The sequence below is a fragment of the Trachypithecus francoisi genome, unplaced genomic scaffold (assembly GCF_009764315.1).
Source record: "Trachypithecus francoisi isolate TF-2019V2 unplaced genomic scaffold, Tfra_2.0 Lachesis_group5, whole genome shotgun sequence".
Lineage (NCBI taxonomy): Eukaryota > Metazoa > Chordata > Mammalia > Primates > Cercopithecidae > Trachypithecus > Trachypithecus francoisi.
In genome coordinates, this window is record NW_022681470.1 from 109,006,376 (window position 1) to 109,028,390 (window position 22,015).

Here is a 22,015-nt window from a genome sequence, read left to right on the forward strand (position 1 = left end):
TTTATCTTGTTTCCTCAAACTGAGGATTTATATTGTTCCTCAAGTCAATAATATCCTTAGTAATTAATCTTTACTCATTTACTGAGACAGTTGCCTCTTCTCCACTCTTTATTCTCTTTTTCCAAAGTCCCATTAGATAAATGTCAGATCCTCCCATTCTAAAACCTTCATTCTAAAAACATAGCTTGAGAATGAAACTCTCCCCTGAATTCTGACTAATCTCTTCAAACCTATTCTTAAGGTTTACTGACTCTGTATATAGCTATGTCTAGCCTTCTAGTTAACTGTTATTAATTTCATTGACTTGACTTACTTTTTTTTTTTTGAGACGGAGTCTTGCTCTGTCACCAGGCTGGAGTGCAGTGGTGCAATCTCAGCTCACTGCAACCTCTGCCTCCCAGGTTCAAGCGACTCTCCTGCCTCAGCCTCTCGAGTAGCTGGAATTACAGACACGTGCCACCAAGCCTGGCAAATTTTTGTATTTTTAGTAGAGATGGGGTTTCACCATTTTGGCCAGGCTGGTCTCGAACTCCTGACCTCAGGTGATCCACCCTCTTCGGCTTCCCAAAGTGCTGGGATTACAGGAACGAGCCACCATGCCCGGCCAACTTTACTTTCCATTTCTTGTTCTATTTCAAATCAATTAATCTTCTTCAATGGATCTTTTTTAGAGAAAGACACAATTTTCTCTAATGTTTTAAATGCCTTGTTTTATGTCTTTAGTCGTTTAAATATTCATATTTCCATGACTGTAGTTCCTGAGTGTCTAATCCGACTGTGTTGATTTGACATTGCATTTACTTACAGTTAATTGGTTCTTGATGTGTTCACAATTGTGAGCTTATGTTTAGCAGGCCTTTGTTTATGGGAAATCTTTGCTAGCAAAATCAAATATAATGTATCTCTGGAAGAACACAAAGATTTTCTACAGATAATCCCCTGCCAAGCATGAGCTCACACTGGCCTGAGTTGTGAATTCTCAGAAGAGTCTTCTGCCCTCCTCTTGTCTCCTTTTGTTTATTCTCTTTGTCTTCTTCCTCTTTCTTTTAACCATCCAGATAACCAAGACAAAGAAGTTCACCTGCCCTCTCCTTTTGCTTCTGTATTGTCTCCCTGTGCCACAGAACAAATTTTATTCCCTTTGTCACTGTCCTTGAACTTTTGTTTTTTGGTTTTGATGAGCTTTATTGAGGTATAATCGACATAATAAAATTTACTAACTTGAATGTACACTTTGATGAGTAACTGTCACCATCATGATAATAAATTTCCATTACCCTAAAAGTTATCCCCAAACCGCTTTGCGGTCTCCTCCCCCCAACCCCTGGTGGCCACTGATCTGTTTTCTATCCCTTATCTAAAATGCTTGGGATGAGATGTGTTTTGGATTTCAGATTTTTGCAGATTTTGCAATATTTGCAGTTACTTAAGCAGTTGAACATCCCTAATCCAAAAATCCAAAATTCAAAATTTTCCAATGAGCATTTTCTTTGAGCATCATGCTGGTGTTCAGAAAGTTTCAGATTTTGGTTTCATATTTTCAGATTACAGATGCCTAACCTGTGCTAGAATTTTGCCTTTTCTAGAATTTAATATAAATGTGACCATATAGAATACAATCTTCTGTCTAGCTTTTTTTCCTACTTAACAGAATGCTTTTACAATTCATCCATGTTATTGCATGCATCAGTAGTTCCTTTTTATTGCTGAGTAGTATTCTTTTATATAGCTATGCCATTTTTTATCCATTCATTTGTTGATGGACATTGGGTTGTTTTCAGTTTTTGGCTATTATGCATCAAGCTGCTAGACAATTTTTATATAGATCCTGGGTAATACCTGTGGCTGTAATGGCTGGCTCATATGTTAAATGTATCTATAACTTTATAAGGAACTGCCAAAATGTTTTCCAAGGGACTGTAACATCAGCAATGAGAGTTCCATTGGCTTCATATCCCAACAAAGTCGTGGAATTATCTATCTTATTTTTAGTACGTATGTATTAGATTGTGATTTTAATTTGCATTTTTAAATAACCAACGACGTTCAGCATCTTTACATGTGCTTATTTATCATACATGTATCTTTGGTGAAGCATCTGTTCAGATCTTTTGCTTTTTTTTAAGTTGGATGATTTGCCTTTTTGCTATCGTTGTGCAAGTTCTTTTTATGTTCTGGGTATGTCTTTTGTTGGGTATATTGTTTTGCATATATTTTGAATTCTAATTTTTAAACTTTTTTTTTTTTGAGACACAGTCTCGTTCTGTCGGCCATGCTGGAGTGCAGTGGCATCATCTTGGCTCACTGCAACCTCTGCCTCCCAGGTTCAAGTGAACAATTCTGTTGCCTCAGCCTCCCTAGTAGCTGGGACTACAGGCACGCACCACCACACCAAGCTAATTTTTGTATTTTTAGTAGAAAAGGAGTTTCACCATGTTGGCCAGGTTGATCTCAAACTCCTGACCTGGTGATCCGCCCGCCTCAGCCTCTCAAAGTGTTGGGATTACAGGCGTGAGCTGCCGCACCTGGCCAACTTTTTTTATAGTTGTTTCTTTATTTTCCTTCAGAAATCTTTGCCTGATTTAAATATTGATTATTTCAGTCCAGGAGGATAGGTTATCTATTTTAATTTCTCAGTATTATAGTTTTTGGTGTACATATCTCATACATCTTTTGTGAGAATTATTTCTATATCGTTTACCATTTACAATAGCATTTAAAAATTTTTTCAGATTTGGATTGTTCATTGCTGGTATATAGAAATACAACTGGTTTCTGTTTATTGATGTTGTATCCTGAGACCTAGTCAAATTCACTTATTTGATGTTCTAAGGAACGTCTCTTTAGAAAACTCTAAAGAAAAGGGTGTTCTTTATACACATCTGTCATCTGAATAAAAACAACTTTATTATTATTATTATTTATTTTTTAGAGACAAGGCTTTTTTTGTTTTGTTTTTTTGAGACAGAGTCTCCCCCTGTCGCCCAGGCTGGAGTGCAATGGCGTGATCTCGGCTCACTGCAACCTCTGTCTCCTGAGTTCAAGTGATTCTCCTGCCTTAGCCTGCCGAGTAGCTGGCACATACCACCATGCCCAGCTAAATTTTTGTATCTTCAGTAGAGACGGGGTTTCACCATGTTGGCCGGGCTGGTTTTGGACTCCTTACCTCGTGATCCGCCCTCCTCGGCCTCCCAAAGTGCTGGGATTACAGGTGTGAGCCACCACGCTCGGCCAAGACAAGGTCTTGCTCTGGAGTGCAGCAGCATGATCATAGGTCACTGTAACCTCAAACTCCTGGGCTCAAGTGATCCTCCCACCTCAGCTTCCCAAGTAACTAGGACTACATATGTGCACCATCACACCCAATTTTTAAACAATTTATGTAGAGGTAGGGTCTTGATATATTGTCCAGGCTGTTCTTGCATTTTTGTCCTCAAACAATTCTTCCACATTGGTCTTCCCAAAGTGTTGAGATTATAAGTGTGAGCCACTGCACCTGGCCTATTTTATTTCTTTTCCATTCTTTATGCCTTTTGTTTCTTTTTCTTGCCTGCATGCACTGGCTAGAACCTATAGTAGAATGTTGTTTGTAAGAGGTGAGTATGTCCCTGCTTTTCAGGAAACTTCTTGTATGAAGCTATTTTCATCATACTCCCACAACATCCAGTGTCCTAAATTGTATTTGAATTGTTCATGGGGTTGGAAGGAACAGTGTTTTGGAGTTGAGTATTAATATTATGAAGAAGGGTTTGTGTTATAGACTAAAGAACATGGTAGTCAATAGTGAACTTGTCATCTCTGACCTGTATTCATTGCTGTAATATAGTATGAGTGGAAGTACTCTGAAATGGACCTGCTAACATACAGGATAAGTTGTAATATAGGGTGGAAGTTGGCTTAATTAAAAGTAAAGGAGACCTTCATGAGAAAACAGGTAACCTACCACAAAACACTCACTCCCACCTGCCCCTTATTAATAATCTAACAGGAAGTTACATTTTCTAACCATGCTATTCATTATTCATTAGTACTAAGTGAATTCAAGACAAAGGGCTTAACTTTGATTTAAAACTACTTTTTTTTTGAGACAGAGTATTACTCTGTCGCCCAGGCTAGAGTGCAGTGGCCTGATTTCAGCTCACTGTAACCTCCGCCTCCTGGGTTCAAGCAATTCTCCTGTCTGAGCCTCCCTAGTAGTTGGGACTACAGTCGCACGCCACCATGCCTGGCCAGTTTTTGTATTTTTAGTAGAAATGGGATTTCACCATATTGGTAAGGTTGGTCTCAAACTCCTGATCTCAGGTGATCCACCTCTGCCTCCCAAAGTGCTGGGATTACAGGCGTAAGCCACTGCGCCTGGCCTAAAACTACCATCTTTTGACATCATATATATATTTCTGATTTTAACTGTATTGGCTAGCTGTTGTTTAGGAGTTTCTTGTCATATAATGGGAAAAAATACCTTGAATCAAAGCTATTAGATAAAAGGAAACTTTTCTGAGATAGTTCCCCAGCCTGTTAAGTGAAAATTTTGGGTGTTTAGAATTATCTTATTTTGCCGGGCGCGGTGGCTCAAGCCTGTAATCCCAGCACTTTGGGAGGCCGAGACGGGCGAATCACAAGGTCAGGAGATCGAGACCATCCTACCTAACACAGTGAAACCCCGTCTCTACTAACAAAAATACAAAAAAACTAGCCGGGCGAGGTGGCAGGCGCCTGTAGTCCCAGCTACTCGGGAGGCTGAGGCAGGAGAACGGCGTGAACCCGGGAGGTGGAGCTTGCAGTGAGCTGAGATCCGGCCACTGCACTCCAGCCTGGGCGACAGAGCAAGACTCCGTCTCAAAAAAAAAAAAAAAAAAAAAAAGAATTATCTTATTTTTTTGTAAATTGCTACATATCTAGTGAGTCAGGCACCCACTCCTAGTACGTTAAGTCAGCCATAAATAAAAGAATGTGAAAAGAAAGTATGGAAGAATATGTTTTGGAAAAGGTAAAAAACTTACAAAGGCTATATTAAAACCTATAGTGTCGGGGCTGGGCATGGTGGCTCACGCCTGTAATCCCAGCATTTTGGGAGGCCAAGGTGGGTGGATCACCTGAGTTCAAGAGTTCGAGACCAGCCCAGCCAACATGGCCAAACCCTGTCTCTACTAAAAATACAAAAATTAGCCAGAGGTGATGGCGTGCGCCTGTATTCCCAGCTACTCGGGAGGTTGAGGCAGGAGAACCGCCTGGGAGGTGGAGAGGTTGTAGTGAGCCAAGATCTCACCATTGCACTCCAGCCTGGGCGACAGAGACTCTGTCTCAAAAAAAACAAGATCTCGCTCTGTCACCCAGGCTGCAGTGCAGTGGTGCAATCACAGCTCACTGCAGCCACTACCTCCCAGGTTCAAGTGATCCTCCCACCTCAGCCTCCCAAGTAACTGGGACCACAGACAGGCATCACCATGTCTGGGTAATTTTTTAATTTTTTTGTAAAGTTGGGGTCTACTTATGTTGCCCAGGCTGGTCTCAAACTCCTGGGTACAAGTGATCCTCCTGCCTCAGCCTCCTGAGTAGCTTGGACTATAGGCATGCTCCACCATACCCAGCTAATTTTTTAAAAATTTTCTTAGACAGTCACAGGATCTGTGTTGTCCAGGCTGTCTTGAACTCCTGGCCTCAAATGATCTTCCTGCCTCAACCTCCCAAGTAGCTGGGATTACTCATAGGCATGATCCACCACACCTGGCTATATTTCTTATTTCACAAAAGAGTTTTATAGGTGTGCCTTATATTGACATACTATTTTAATTTTATATCTTTCAGATATTTGTATGTGACCTGTGTGTTAGAATTTATCTACACTTAAAATGCCACCAGCAGTTGGAGGTCCAGTTGGATACACCCCCCCAGATGGAGGCTGGGGCTGGGCAGTGGTAATTGGAGCTTTCATTTCCATCGGCTTCTCTTACGCATTTCCCAAATCTATTACTGTCTTCTTCAAAGAGATTGAAAGTATATTCCATGCCACCACCAGCGAAGTGTCATGGATATCCTCCATAATGTTGGCTGTCATGTATGGTGGAGGTAAGTACCTATTAAGGCCTGCTATTTTAATTTTCATGAAGCAGCCAGAGTGTCTGTATTAGGTAACTGTTAAAAAAAAAAAAAAAAAAGTCTTATTCAGTGAGATGTTTTGAAATGTTATTTCCTAAAGTTTGGTGTTTAGAGTCACATTTTTCATTCCTGATAACAATAGCAGCTCTCGCTATGGTATTTGAAATACTATAGCATTTCAAAACAGAAATGAGAAAATCGTGAGGGACCTTGATTTGCTCCAACTGATATATCATTGAGCTTAAAAGACTGTTATAAAAATGATGTATGCGCAACTGGTTTTTTTTTTGTTGATCCCTGCTAGACTCTTGAAATGTAAACATAAATAGAGATTTTAAAAAATTGATGTTGGGAGAATTAAAATAAATCAGACTGGCCTAATGGCATGGTTCAGAGTCTCAGGTAAAATCTTTGTATGATAGAATTAACTGAATAAAACCTCCTCCGTATGACTTGCGATGTTATGAGTCCTAAAAGCATTTCAGCTGTACTCTAAACTTAAATTTTACCACTTATTTCTCTTTTGTTTCCTTTGGCATATTGTAAAGGAAATGTAGGGAGTAAGTTGCTCACTTAACATCATCTAAAATACTGTTTCTAGCCAATGTAATGATTCTAGGTTTCAACTATAAATAACTTAGCCTTAGGCTGCTAAGGTGGTGCCATATTCAACCAATATCTATCAAGTTCTATGAGTATATTCAGCACGGGGCGAGGTGTTGTGAGTGACAGAAAACACTGATCCCTTCCTTTGAGAAGTTTATAATCCTTTTGAGACAATAATATATGATCATGAAACAGGAATAAGCAGTTGAAATCATCATTTCATTAAGCCTATAATTAAATTGTACAGAAGAAACAGGTAACTGGCTGCCATGGAGAGAGAGAAACTGGGTGACTGGGAACAGGAGTAGGAAGACTTATGTTTCCACTGCTTATCTTTTTGTGCCTTTTACATTTTGAACATGGGCCTATTTTGTCTATCAAATTAAAGAACCTAAGTGCTAAATTGTAGTGTTTGCTTTTTTTGTAAGTTCAGAGAAATCAAAAGGGACTTTGGGCATTAGCTTCTGAGAGCCAATAATTTTGCAGGCTTTGAACTCCATTCGGCCAGGATTTTAATCAGGTTTTGACTATGTTGGCTTGAAGAAATTGGTATAAACATTACCCAGAGGTACTCCAGGTGTTCAGTGTGTTCTTAAGTTGACTACAAACCAGAAGTTTACATGTTGCAATTCTGTGCCACCAAAGAGCTAGGGAGCCACTTGTGTTTTGCATCAAAAGTAAGTGATGTCAGTTTTATTAATTGCACGTGACTCTTTCCTTTGGGGAAACAGCTCCTCCTTTGTCCTTACACAATTAGTGAGATAACTAGCACATTTTTTGAGTTTGTATTTTAATAGGCCCATAAACCATACCCCTTTCTATTTTTAATCATAGCTAATTAGGCCCATCCTTCCTGAAATAACACTAAAAGACAAAATGCCTATCATGAACCTTGTTGCAGAATTTTTACTAAATGGGTTGTTTCATTTGGTTTAGTTTCTAAACAGTATATCCCCTAATAGTTTTCATCACTTTTACAACTGTGATAATCCTTTAACTTGTTCACTTGGACCACAATGTGAACGCTAATACATTTTGAGATATAGTTGGTTTTGTTTTCTTTTTTAGTGCTTTGGGTCGGAGATATACAGTGATGGTTATTAAAGTATATTTTGTGGGGAGGAGATGTTACCTGCCTACTTTTGGTTTGTTTTTCCTTTTTTAAAAACATGAAAGTATAAATTTACATATTTTAAGTTCCATAAGGGTCACCTTAACACTTGTGGTTTGGAATTTTGAATATTTCAAAAACTTTAACTTCTGCAGTATTAGCTTCTACCTCACAAAGTCAGCAGTGTGGTGATATTGATCTTTGTTTTGTGGGATCTTTTTTCTTTTTTTTTGACACGGGGTCTCACTGTATTGACCAGGCTGGAGTACAGTGGCATGATCATGTTTGCCTCAGCCTCCCCAGTAGCAGTTGGCCCTACTACTATGCTCAGCTAATTTTTTATTTTTGTTAAGTAGAGATGGGGTCTCACTCTATGGCCCAAGCTGGTCTTTTTTATTATTTATTTATTTATTTTATTTTGAGACAGGGTTTCTCACTCTGTCACTCAGGCTGGAGTGCAGTGGCACGATCATCACTAACTGTAGCCTCAGCCTCCCTGGGCTCAGGCGATCAATCCTCCCCCTTCACCCTGCCAAGTAGCTAGGACTACAGGCTTGCACCACCACGCTCGGCTAATTTTTGTAGTTTTTGTAGACGTGGGTTGTCGCAGTGTTGCCCAGGCTGGTCTTGAACTCCTAGGCTCAAACAATCTGCCCACCTTGGCCTCCCAAAGTGCTGAGATTACAGGCATGAGCCACCATGCCTGGCCTGGTATTTATCTTTGTTATTCTGACTGTACAAAGTCTTATGACTCTCTCTATATATTGTTGTTGTTGTTTCATTTTGTGTTGTTTTTGTTTTTGTTTTTGTTTTGGAGACAGAGTCTCACTCTGTTGACCAGGCTAGACTACAGTGGCGTGATCTCTGCTCACTGCAACTTCTGCCTCCTGGGTTCAAGCAATTCTCCTGCCTCAGCCTCCTGAGTAGCTGGTACTGCAGGCGTGTACCACTATGCCTGGCTAGTTTTTGTATTTTTAGTAGAGATGATGTTGGCCAGGCTGGTCTCGAACTCTCCTGACCTCAGGTGATCCACCCACCTCAGCCTCCCAAAGTGCTGGGATTGCAGGTGTGAGCCACCGTGCCCGGCCTAAAAATATTTTATAAGTGTTCTTTCAGTATGTAGTTTTTTCATCTTACACAAGCTTTAAATTCAAATTATTTTCTTTTCTTTTTGAGACAGAGTATTGCTGTCTTGCCCAGGCTGAGTACAATGGCACAATCTGCTCATTGCAACCTCTGCCATCCGGGCTCAAGCAATCCCCCCACCTCAGCTTCTGGAATAGCTGGGACTACAGGTGTGTACCACCACACCTGGCAAACTTTTTTATTTTTGGTAGAGACAGGGTTTCGCCTTGTTGCCCAGGCTGGTTTCAAACTCCTGGACTCAAGTGATCTGCCTGCCTTGGCCTCCCAAAGTTCTGGGTTTACAGATGTGAGCCCCCATTCTTGGCTCAAATTATTTTCAAATTAGCTGTGATCTAATATTTTCATGAACTGATTATCTTAGTCTGCTCAGGCTGCTGTAACAAAGTATTGCTCATAGTGGAGGCTGGGAAGTCCAAGATCAAAGTTCCAGCAGACTAAATAACTAGTGATGGTGCCATCTGTCTGTGTCCTAATGTGACAGAAGGGAAGACAAACTCCCTCAGTCCACTTTTTTTTTTTTTTTTTTTTATGAGACAGAATTTTGCTGTTGTTGCTTAGGCTAGAGTTGCAATGGCGCAATCTCACCACAACCTCCGCTTCCCAGATTCAAGTGATTCTTCTGTCTCAGCCTCCCAAGTAGCTGGGATTGTAGACATGCACCTCCACACCCAGCTAATTTTGTGGTTTTAGTAGTGACGAGGTTTCTCCATGTTGGTCAGGCTGGTCTCGAATTCCTGACCTCAGGTGATCCACCCACCTTGGCCTCCCAAAGTGCTGGGATTACAGGCATGAGCCACCACTTCTGCCCTGTCTTTCAAGAGGCTGAGGCAAGAGAATGGCATGAACCTGGGAGGTGGAGTTTGCAGTAAGCCGAGATCGTGCCACTGCACTCCAGCCTGGGCAACAGAGCGAGACTCCGTCTCAAAAAAAAAAAAAACACACTAACCACATTTGTGATAATATACAAGTACTCTAAAATGTATTTAGATGCATTTATATGTCTCCTATCACTGTGTGTGTCTGAAATTTAGAACATACTTTCTACACACATGTTTTTGTTTGTTTGTTTGTTTGTTTGTTTGTTTGTTGAGACAGAGTCTCACTCTGTCGCCCAGGCTGAAGTGCAGTGGCAGGATCTTGGCTCACTGCAACCTCCACCTCCCAGGTTCAAGCCGTTCTCCTGCCTCAGCCTCCCGAATAGCTGGGATTACAGGTACATGCCACCGTGCCTGGCTAATTTTTGTATTTTTAGTCGAGACGGGGTTTCACCATGTCGGCCAGGCTGGTCTTGAACTCCTGACCTTGGGTGATCCACCTGCCTCAGCCTCCCAAAGTGTTGGGATTACAAGCGTGAGCTACTGCGCCCAGCCACTTTCTACATGTATGTTAATCATATCCTAGATATATCAAGAATCTTGTGAACATTCATTACCAAGGTGTTTTCAGTCTGCCCTGCCTTAAAAGAGAAAGATTAAGGATAACTTCAGGTCTTTTGTATTTTAGTAAAATTCCATCCAGTATTTTTAGATTTAGAACCTACACAATTATGTTTTCTAACATCTTTATTTTAGTACACATATGACTCAGAAATAATTACAGAAAACAGTATTCTTATCATTGCTGCTTATTTTGGAGGATTTGTCATTCGTTGTCATTCATACTTGTATAGATGTGAGGGAGCAGTTTCCTTTATATTACTACATTTTTGATTATCTTTTAGGTCCTATCAGCAGTATCCTGGTGAATAAATATGGAAGTCGTATAGTCATGATTATTGGTGGCTGCTTGTCAGGCTGTGGCTTGATTGCAGCTTCTTTCTGTAACACTGTACAGGAACTATACTTCTGTATTGGATTCGTTGGAGGTAAGTTACTACTGATTCATTTGGAAGCATTAGTTTTTTGCTGGCTATTTTGTATTTACCTGCATTCATCTTTCAGATCTCTGGAGTGAAATTATTTTCTTATAGAAATGACTTGATTATCATTTTGAAGAACTACAGATAAAAGTACTAGAAAAGAAAACTTTTAAAGAAATTGCCATTATGTGATGGATATTATTGTTTGTTGAATGAGTAAATGAATTGAAAGAATGATTGCATTCCTTGTCCTAAGAATAGACAGTAGTGGTAGATACAATGTGTGTGGCAACTTGGTGCGAGAGTGGCTATTTGATAGAATGTCCACATAACGTTTCTGAGGGGTAGAGGATATGCTTGATAATTCCTCCCCCATTTTAAAAATCACTAAATGAAGATAATGAACTGTTGATGAACATAATGAATAAAAGTTACCCATAACCTCACAATCCAAAGAATATCATTAACATTTCTATATATATCCTTCCATGTGTTTTTCTATGCACAGATACACCTTTTTTTAGAGCAAAAAAGGATCAAATTATGTATAATATTTTGTAACCAGTTTTTTTTCCACTTAACAATATATCATGAACAGTTTTCCATGTTGTTAAATGTTTTGATACATAACAATTTTAATCTCTATTATTCCATTGAATATACATAACATAATTTTATTTGACTGATCTCTTAATTGTTGACAAATTGTTTTTGTCAGTATTAGGTTGAAATTCACGTGAACATGAATATATTCTTAGTATAAATTTGTAGAAAGGGAATTGCTGTGTGTTTGTTTTAATAAATGTATGCTAAAGGGAGGCTGAGGCAGGAGAATGGCGTAAACCAGGGAGGCGGAGCTTGCAGTGAGCTGAGATCCGGCCACTGCACTCCAGTCCGGGCGACAGAGCGAGACTCCGCCTCAAAAAAAAAAAAGTTATACTCACTTATTGTCCCACCACAGTATATCAGAGATTCCAAGATTATCCCTTTTGTCAACAATGGGATATTGTCTTTTAAAAAAAAAAAAAAATTGCCAATTTAATAGGTGAGAACAGTGTCTCTTGGTTTTAATCTTTATTTTCTTTTTTTTTTTTTTTTTTTTCCTGAGACAGTCTCACTCTGTCGGCCAGGATGGAATGCAGTGGAGCGATCTCAGCTCACTGCAAGCTCCGCCTCCTAGGTTCATGCCATTCTCCTGCCTCAGCCTCCCACGTAGCTGGGACTACAGGTGCCTGCCACCATGCCTGGCTAATTTTTTGTATTTTTTTTAGTAGAGACGGGGTTTCACTGTGTTAGCCAGGATGGTCTCGATCTCCTGACCTCGTGATCCACCTACCTCAGCCTCCCAAAGTGCTGGGATTACAGGCGTGAGTCACCACACCCAGCCTCCTGACTAATTTTTGGATGTTGAATTTTGTTAAAAAGTATTTTTAAAATTAACTCTTTTCCAATGTTTTCCCAGTATTAAACATCTAAAATTTTTATGTATTCAAAAAGTATTTTATAGTTTTTATCTTGTATAACATCCTGAGAAAGTTGTTTTCTACTCCAAGATTATGAAAATATTTGTCCACTTTTGTTTAGTGCACTTTAGTTTTTATATTTAAAAATCTGGTTTTTTGATTTTTTTTGTTGTTGTTTTTTTTGAGACACTCTCACTGCCAGGCCAAACTGCAATGGCGTGATCTCCACCTCCTGGGTTCAACTGATTCTCCTGCCTCAGCCTCCCAAATAGCTGGGATTACAGGCGCCTGCTACCACACCCAGCTAATTTTTGTATTTTTAGTAGAGACGGGGTTTCACTTTGTTGGCCAGGCTGGTCTCAAACTCCTGATCAGGTGATCCACCCACCTCAGCCTCCCAACATGCTGGAATTACAGACATGAGCCACCGTGCCCAACTACATTTAAAAATTCTGAAAGAATGAAAACATCTGACGTAAGATGAGAAAAAAGAAATATAACTCTATTTGTTCTCACATGGTTAATCAGTTGGTTCATTTACTCTTTTATTAATTTATTTATGAAATACTTATTGAGCAACAACTGTATGTGTGTTAGGAACCATTTTAGGTGCTATAGAGATAGAGCAACAAGTCAGGCAGCTAAGCTCTTTAATAGGAGGAGACAGACAATACAACTCATAAATATATGAATAAATGAGAAAAATATCAAGCAGTGATAAATGCTATATAAAACCTTTAACTAAGTGTTGTGACAGGGAAGAACTGGGCAAGCAATGAAGGTAAGGGCTCACTGAACAGTCAATTTTAAGTAGAGACCTACATAACAACAGGGAACCAGATTTGGAAAATGTAAGGGATCATAGACCCTAGAGCTTATTAACAAATGTAAGAATGGTTTGCTATGAGGTCAGGAAGTTCTTTGAATATTTACTTCTGCTAGCAGTATTTATTGAATAATTTCACTATTTATTGAATTAATTTAAAATGCTACTTTATCTTACATTAAATGTTTCTGTATATTTCAACTCTGCTCGTGGACTTTCAGTAGTGTTTCTGCACTTGCACTAATCAATTTTTACCAATTCGTGAAACAGAGCCACACTGGTCTAATGATTGTAGCTTTTGTAAAGCCATTTAAATTATATGTTCTGGTTGGTCCCACTTTTTCTCTAAGTATCCTTTAGAATCATTTTACCTTAATCTGAAAGTAAAATTCACTGACATTTTCATTAGATTGCATTAAGTTAGTACATTCATTTCAGGAGCCTTGACATCTTAACAATGTTATGTTTTATTTTCCCAAAACTTTGTGTGTATTTTAAATTCTCTGATCTCTCAGGAAAGTTTCACAACTGGAGCCTTAGGAAATGCCTGTTTTTAAGTTTTGGTGCTATATTGGAAGGGATCATTTTGTACTATATGTTATTTCTTTCTTTTTTGTTTTTGAGACAGGTTCTTGCTCTGTAGCCCAGGCTGGAGTGCAGTTATGTGATCGTAGCTCACTGTAGCCTCAAACTTCTAGGCTCAAGTGATACTCCAGCTTTAGCCGCCCAAGTAGCTAGGACTACAGGCACACACTGCCATACCAGGCTAATTTTCGAATTACTTTTTGTAAAGACAGGTCTTGCTATGTTGCCTAGGTTGGTCTTGAACTCATGGCCTTAATCAATCCTGCCACCTTGGCTTCCCAAAGCACTGGGATTATAGACATGAGCCGCTGCACCTGGCCTTATGTATTTTCTAGTGTAAATTTGTTTTATCTCTACTGTCGACTTAACGATCTTATATGGTCATAATAGTCCTTAAGGTGATTTTGTTAGATTGGACAAAATAGACAATTACTCACCTTCAAATAATAATAACATAATAAAAATAACATATATTGAGTGCTTACTACATGCTGGGCACTGGATACTAAGTGCTTAACAAATTTTTCTTCCTCACAACAGTACCCTCTGCCTGTTTTACATATTAGGAAGCAGTCATAGGAGGGTATACATGTCTGAGATTATGCTGCCAGTAAGCACTGATACTGAGATTTGAACCCTTGTCTGTTTTAGAACTCATACTTTAAACCACTACATAACATGTTCTCTAACAATGAGGATTTATATCCTATTCTTTCCATTATTTATACCTCTTATTATTTATTTATTTTTCCCTTTTCACAGGTCTTGGGCTTGCCTTCAACTTGAATCCAGCTCTGACCATGATTGGCAAGTATTTCTACAAAAGGCGACCATTGGCCAACGGACTGGCCATGGCAGGCAGTCCTGTGTTCCTCTGTACTCTGGCCCCCCTCAATCAGGTTTTCTTTGGTATCTTTGGATGGAGAGGAAGCTTTCTAATTCTTGGAGGCTTGCTACTAAACTGCTGTGTCGCTGGAGCCCTCATGCGACCAATCGGGCCCAAACCAACCAAGGCAGGGAAGGATAAGTCTAAAGCATCCCTTCAGAAAGCTGGAAAATCTGGTGTAAAAAAAGATCTGCATGATGCAAATACGGATCTTATTGGAGGACACCCTAAACGGGAGAAACGATCAGTCTTCCAAACAATTAATCAGTTCCTGGACTTAACCCTGTTCACCCACAGAGGCTTTTTGCTATACCTCTCTGGAAATGTGATCATGTTTTTTGGACTCTTTGCACCTTTAGTGTTTCTTAGTAGTTACGGGAAGAGTCAGCATTATTCTAGTGAGAAGTCTGCCTTCCTTCTTTCCATTCTGGCTTTTGTTGACATGGTAGCCAGACCATCTATGGGACTTGTAGCCAACACAAAGCCAATAAGACCTCGAATTCAGTATTTCTTTGCGGCTTCTATTGTTGCAAATGGAGTGTGTCATATGCTAGCACCTTTATCCACTACCTATGTTGGATTCTGTGTCTATGCGGGATTCTTTGGATTTGCCTTTGGGTGGCTCAGCTCCGTATTGTTTGAAACACTGATGGACCTTGTTGGACCCCAGAGGTTCTCCAGCGCTGTGGGATTGGTGACCATTGTGGAATGCTGTCCTGTCCTCCTGGGGCCACCACTTTTAGGTACAGTATATCTCCCTACTAATGTGGCTCTGTTACAAACAAGCATATGAGATGGGAAAGCTGACAGAAAGCAAACATTAGTGAGCTATTTGGGTAAGAACAAATCTTTCTCATTTCTGTGTCCTTGGTGCTGGGACAATGCTTGGCACAGGATAATTGCTCAAGTATAGAATCTAATTAAATGGAACCATCAAGCCAAAAGGGTGATCAAATATTACAAATGTCAGTGTTTTTTCTTTCTTTTTGAGATGGAGTATTGCTGTGTTGCCCAGGCTGGAGTGCAGTGGCACCATCTCAGCTCACTGCAACCTCCGCCTCCTGGGTTCAAGCAGTTCCCCTGCTTCAGCCTCCCGGTAGCTGGGATTACAGGTGCATGCCACCATGCTGGCCAATTTTCATATTTTTAATAGAGACAGGGTTTCGCCATGTTGGCCAGGCTGGTCTCTAACTCCTGACCTCAAATGATCCACTTGCCTCGGCCTCCCAAAGTGCTGGGTAACAGGTGTGAGCTACTATGCCTGGCCTAAAATACATTTTTTTCTGATCACAAAACTGATGTGCTTAGTGTAGAAAAGCATGTAGAAAAACAACTCAATCTTTAAAGCACTAGTGATTATTTCATTTTAAAAATGGAGTGTATTTCACATAATTTTTTTTTTTTTTAAGACAGAGTCTTGGTCTTGTGGCCCAGGCTGGAGAGCAATGGCACGATCTCAGCTCAATGCAACCTGTGCCTCCTGGGTTCAAACGATTCTCCTGCCTCATCCTCCTGAGTAGCTGGGATTACAGGCGCCCACCACCATGCCCACATTAATTTTTGTATTTTTAGTAGAGACAGGGTTTCACCATGTTGGCCAGGCTGGTCTCGAACTCCTAACCTCAGGTGATCCACCCGCCTCGGCCTCCCAAAGTGCTGGGATTATAGGCGTGAGCCACCGCGCCTGGCCCATAAGTTTTTTAAAAACACACAAAAAGCAAAAAAACACAAAAAACAAAAGTTTATTTCAGTAGCAGTAGTATAATAATAGCTACCGTGTAAGCTCACAGTGTACCAGAGACAGTCCTTATCATTTTGTATCTGCTGTTGTATCTATCTCACAAGTCCATGTGAGGTAGAACCGTTTTAGTCCCCATTTTGTAAGTGAACAGAGGCTTCAAAAGGTGAAGTAACTTGGCTAAGATCATACAGCTAGTAAACTAATTATAACTTGGGAACTATTCCTGAAGGTTATTGAATACTTTATCTTTCAAATTAATAGCTCAATAGATAACACATAGTGAAAAAATAATTTGACCCTCCTTCTGGATGTGACTCATACTTTAGGAATTTTGATTTGGTGAGTGAGTGAGTATATAACAGAAGATCCATAGCTGCCTTTTGAGATCAGTCTTCTTCCATCTCATACCCAGTGAGTTACTAAGTTCTATCAGTTTTTATGCTCTAAATCTTTTTCTCATCTGCCCATTTTTCTCCATCACAACTACTACCCTTATCCAAAGCTCTTGTCTCCTGTTTGGGCTGCTCCTAACTGTAACCTCCTAACTGGTCTGCCTGTATCAGTTCCAGCTGTTCTTCAGTCTCCTTGAAGTCTCCAGTTCAGAACTCTTCAAGATTTCTTAAAACTCTCCAGTTGCTTCCCCTTACTTTCAGGGTGAAAAGCAAATTCCCTAATGTGGCTTGCAAGGCACTGCATGGACTGGCCCCACCTGTCCCTCCAGCCTCATTTCTACCACTGGCCTCCTGCTTTCTGTGCCCCAGCAACCTGGCCCTTCTTTCCCCTCACACACCATGCTCTCTCCTACCATTGTGCCTTTGCACTGCAGTTCTCTGCCTGGATCTAATTCCCATCCCCTTTCTCCTAGATAATTCCTATCCTGCAAATTCCAGCTTAGTTGACACTTTAAGGAAAGCTTTCTTGACCCCACTTCTTTCAAACTCCCCTGGTAGTACTTGTCACAGTTTGTGTAGTTACTTGATTAACATCTCTCTTGTCCACTGAACTGTGGATGTTAACTCCTCTGTTCACCCTTATCCTCAGGGCCTAGCTGAGCCAGTGCCTGGTATATGATAAAGGCTCAAAAACTAGTGTTAATGAATGATGCCGTGAGTTAGAAAGCCATATGGAATCATATTTAAATTGGTGTATTAAGTCCTGTTTAAGTATAGAGTAGAATTTTCCCAGAGATACCAGTTCAATGAGATGCTAATAAATTTTACAGTAATGGAAGTTACATGACCAAAATAAAATTTGGAAACATCAAGTTAAATAGGATTCTTTACTACCAGACTTCACAAAGCCTTTATGAGAAAATAATATGCCATTTACCCATTCATTTGACTTTTGAAACATTAAAGCAGTGTCCTTGTAGCACATGCTTAAGGGTGCAGACTTCAGAGTCAGACTTTCTATGTTTAAAGCCAAGTCATTTCACTTAGTTTTGTTACCATGGACAAATTAGCTAACATCTCTGTAATTTAGTTTTTAAATCTGTCCAGTGAGGATGATAATAGAATCTGCCTGTTATAAGGATTAAGCACTTAGAATGGGTGTAAGATATTGCTTTTAAGTTTTTAGCACTGGACAAGTGTTCACAGGAATACTCTTTGGGAAATGCTGAGAAAGAGGATTGGCCTGGGTAACTGGGACAGCACTATGGCCTTGGACAAGACTCCCAGGCCTCTTTCAGCAACGCTTATTTCTATAGTGTATTAAGAGAATTGACTCTAGGTGATCACTGCGTCTCTTCCATTTCCAGTTTGCCAAGAGTTAACTATTTTCAGGTTACTAAAAATAACAGAAGATGCAAAGGCCACTTAAAATCCATGAGGCATTATAAACAGGATCAGCTAATTTTCAGCAATTCCTTATACTAATCCATCATTTTGGGACTCTTTAAAGATTGGGTTGACATCTTTCTGAATGGATCCTTAAGCTTTGCTTGGGGGAGAAAAAAAAAACCTGTTTACTCTTAGAAACATAACTGTTTTTGTTGTTTTACATATTTAGGTCGGCTCAATGACATATATGGAGACTACAAATACACATACTGGGCATGTGGCGTCGTCCTGATTATTTCCGGTATCTATCTCTTCATTGGCATGGGCATCAATTATCGACTTTTGGCAAAAGAACAGAAAGCAAACGAGCAGAAAAAGGAAAGTAAAGAGGAAGAGACCAGTATAGATGTTGCTGGAAAGCCAAAGGAAGTTACCAAAGCAGCAGAATCTCCGGACCAGAAAGACACAGAAGAAGGGCCCAAGGAGGAGGACAGTCCAGTCTGAATCCATGGGACTGAAGGGTAAATTGAGCAGTTGATGACCCAGGATATCTGAAAATATTCTACTGGCCTGTAATCTACCAGTGGTGCTCAATGCAAATAGTAGACATTTGTGTGGAAATCATACCAGTTGTTCACTGGTGGGATTTTTGTTTGACTCCTTACCATTAGCCTGAATTTAAAATGACATATGCTTTGAGGAGGGAGTGATTGGTAGCAAAGGATGCGGGAAAGAAGTAGGTTTTGTTTTGTTTTGTTTTGTTTTGTTTTGTTTTGTTTTAATCTTCACTTTTAATAGTGTCATAAAGATTATAATATGTGCCTTAAGTTTTAGTCATTAGAACTCTAGAGAGCCTTAACTTCTTCAGCCATTTTTGCTGAATTCATCTATTTCACATGTTGTGTTAAAAGGAAAAATAACAACTAACTTGTTTGAGGCAAATCCAAAATTTAAAATTAATCTTGCTTCACTGTTACATGTAATATATTTCAGACATTTTCACTGGAAGATTTATGGACAGAAATATTGGTTGAAAATTAGAGATTTTATAAAATGCTGACAAAAATATTTTCCTGGCATCAGTAGATTTCTGGCATATGTTTCTGCTAGCTACATATTTAGGAAATTCAAAGCATAAAACTTTGGCAACATCTTGGCTGTTCTAGACACAGTGTACTTGTCAACCCCTCTCAGGTACCTTTTCTTGGGATGCTTATTAGAAGCCAAGTGCAGTGCTTAAGGTTTGTTTTCATTAAATTAGCTATTTTTGCTCCCCTGTTCAAAGATGCATTTTGAGTGCATCACTGCCCTTTTTGAAATCACCTGGTATTATTTTTCTCACTGGAAAAGTTAGTATTAAAATCTACAAAACTACGTATTTGTGCCTCCTTGGTAAATACAACACATCTAATTAAATATAGACAGATATTTCAGACATCAGCTGAATTCACTTAAGTTTTTCCAAAACTTCAGTTAAACTGTGAAGCTATTGGAATTTTTTTTTCCTGGAATTTTTCTCCTTTGATTCACAGTGGTCCCATTTATATCTGCTTCTGGCTCAGTGCTATGCATAAGATATGTGTGTGTTTGGTGTTTTGTTTTGTTTTGTTTTTTTAATTTTATTTTTTAATGTTGGCAAATTAAAAAGGGCTGGAAAAATTTGGCACCAGACAAATGAATAAAGATAGGATTGGGAAAGAAGTTGCTAAGTGTGCTTAGTTTTAATAAGTAATTCTTTCTCTTTTTTCAGAGAAGGCCTTACAGAAAATCGTTGTTGAATTGTTGGATGCATTCTTACTCTCCACACAAACCTAGAAATTTCGTGACCCCTTTCACTTACCTGAAAATTAGAGAAATTGATTCAGTATAAGGATAAGGAGGGAAGGTAGACCAGAATGAAAACTGTAAATATTTTTTTAACCTAATATCACTTAAATCGAGGCAGAAAGATATAGATATTCAATGAATCATATTCAATGCATTTAAAATACCACTGTAATTGACAGAATTAAAAGCATAGATACAAAACCTTGTGTAAGAGGCTGACTTTTCCAAATAAACATTTTTTAAGAAAATATTTCTTCCAAATGTCTATTTTCTTCAGGAAAATATTGCTGTGTCTTCATTTTCATTACCAGGTTTCATTTCGGGCCTTGCTAAATTGATTGAATTAAATCATCCAGCTTATGAGCCTTGATATTTGGGTATATGATTTATTTTCATTTGAATTTCTCCTTTTCTCTTCTTTGCTGAAAGGTAAGGAGGAGGGGAATTTTAAAACCATCTTATTTGAACTGAGAGCATCCAGAGCATTTAACCTTAAGGAAACAATGAAAAACTCCCTTTGTATGCCTGGGCATCATGGCAGATAGAGGAAGACTATTTAAGGAGAAAACTGCTGCTGAGAGTGTTGGCAGGCTTGGCCTCAGGTTGGACTCTGTAATTTTCTTCGGACCCAAGTCGAAAATCTCTGTGTACTTCTCCTCTCTTCCCCTGTATAAAAATGAGGATTAGGCCAGACACGGTGGCTCATGCCTATAATCCCAGCACTTTGGGAGGCCGAGGCGGGTGGATCACGAGGTCAGGAGATTGAGACCATCCTGGCCAACATGATGAAACCCTGTTTCTACTAAAAATACAAAAAATTATCCGGGCGTGGTGGCGTACGCCTGTAGTCCCAGCTACTCAGGGAGGCTAAGGCAGGAGAATGGCATGAACCCGGGAAGCGGAGCTTGCAGTGAGCCGAGATCGCGTTACTGTACTCCAGCCTGGGTGACAGAGCGAGCCTCATCTCAAAAAAAAAAAAAAAAATTTAGCCAGGTGTGGTGGTGGACTCCTGTAGTCCCAGCTACTCGGGAGGCTGAGGCAGGAGAATTGCTTGAACCCAGGAGGCGGAGGTTGCAGTGAGCTGAGATTGCGCCACTGCATTCCAGCCTGGTGACAGAGCAAGACTCTCTGTCTCAAAAAAAAAAAAAGCTACTGGATACAGTGTAAACATAACTCATATACAATGAGAAACTAAAAAAAGATGTGTGACATGCTTTATTGCCATGGTCTGGAACTGAACCTACTGTAGTGTCTTTAAGGTATGCCTATAACTGGCTCAAAGCTGGAACTAAATGTACTAACCGTACAACCCTGACTTTTTCCCACTGAAGATAAATGCTTAAGGGATTTATTCAGGATCAGTTTTGGTAACAAAACCAACACTAAAGCTCAACATAAGCCTACTCTTAGTCTCTCCTTATTAATCAGCTTATCATCTCTGTGTTGCAGGTCAACACTGGAAGCAACTGGGCTTTCTGATCTAGTCTGTTGTCCTTTACTCCATTTGAAGATTGACTGCATTTGAAGTTTTATTTCAGTTAACATGGTTTCAAGGCCGGGTGCGGTGGCTCAAGCCTGTAATCCCAGCACTTTGGGAGGCCGAGACGGGCGGATCACGAGGTCAGGAGATCGAGACCATCCTGGCTAACACGGTGAAACCCCGTCTCTACTAAAAAAATACAAAAATCTAGCCGGGTGAGGTGGTGGGCGCCTGTAGTCCCAGCTACTCGGGAGGCTGAGGCAGGAGAATGGCGTAAACCTGGGAGGCGGAGCTTGCAGTGAGCTGAGATCCGGCCACTGCACTCCAGCCTGGGCGACAGAGCGAGACTCTGTCTCAAAAAATAAATAAATAAACATGGTTTCAGTGGCTGCTTTGGGAAAATAGATGTATCCATAAAGCACCTGCTTTTCTTTTTCTCTGTAACACAGAGGGAATATAGACAGTTCTTAGGTAGTTGCAGTGCCTGAAAAGGCATGGGACTATTCAAGGGTACACACTCTGAAACAGGCTCCCAAGTCAAAGCAGGAAAAATATTCAAGAAACTGATAGGTTGAACCATTGCAGAAGGTCATGGTAACATAAATC

The 22,015-nt window shown here is 39.9% G+C and overlaps 1 protein-coding gene across 3 annotated transcripts in view; it reads left to right on the forward strand.

Moving 5' to 3' along the window:
* The window catches only part of SLC16A1 (solute carrier family 16 member 1), a 44,514-nt gene extending 24,335 nt beyond the window's left edge, over positions 1 to 20,179 (forward strand). For 2 of the 3 annotated variants that reach the window (XM_033198577.1, XM_033198579.1), the window contains exons 2-5: positions 5,809 to 6,069; positions 10,683 to 10,826; positions 14,457 to 15,323; positions 18,332 to 20,179. In XM_033198577.1, coding sequence (XP_033054468.1) covers positions 5,853 to 6,069; positions 10,683 to 10,826; positions 14,457 to 15,323; positions 18,332 to 18,606 — 1,503 coding nt within the window. In that variant the 5' untranslated portion in view covers positions 5,809 to 5,852 and the 3' untranslated portion in view covers positions 18,607 to 20,179. The remainder of the gene's footprint in view (positions 1 to 5,808; positions 6,070 to 10,682; positions 10,827 to 14,456; positions 15,324 to 18,331) is intronic. The other variant, XM_033198580.1, reaches the window with a different exon arrangement.
* Positions 20,180 to 22,015: the final 1,836 nt, after the last annotated feature.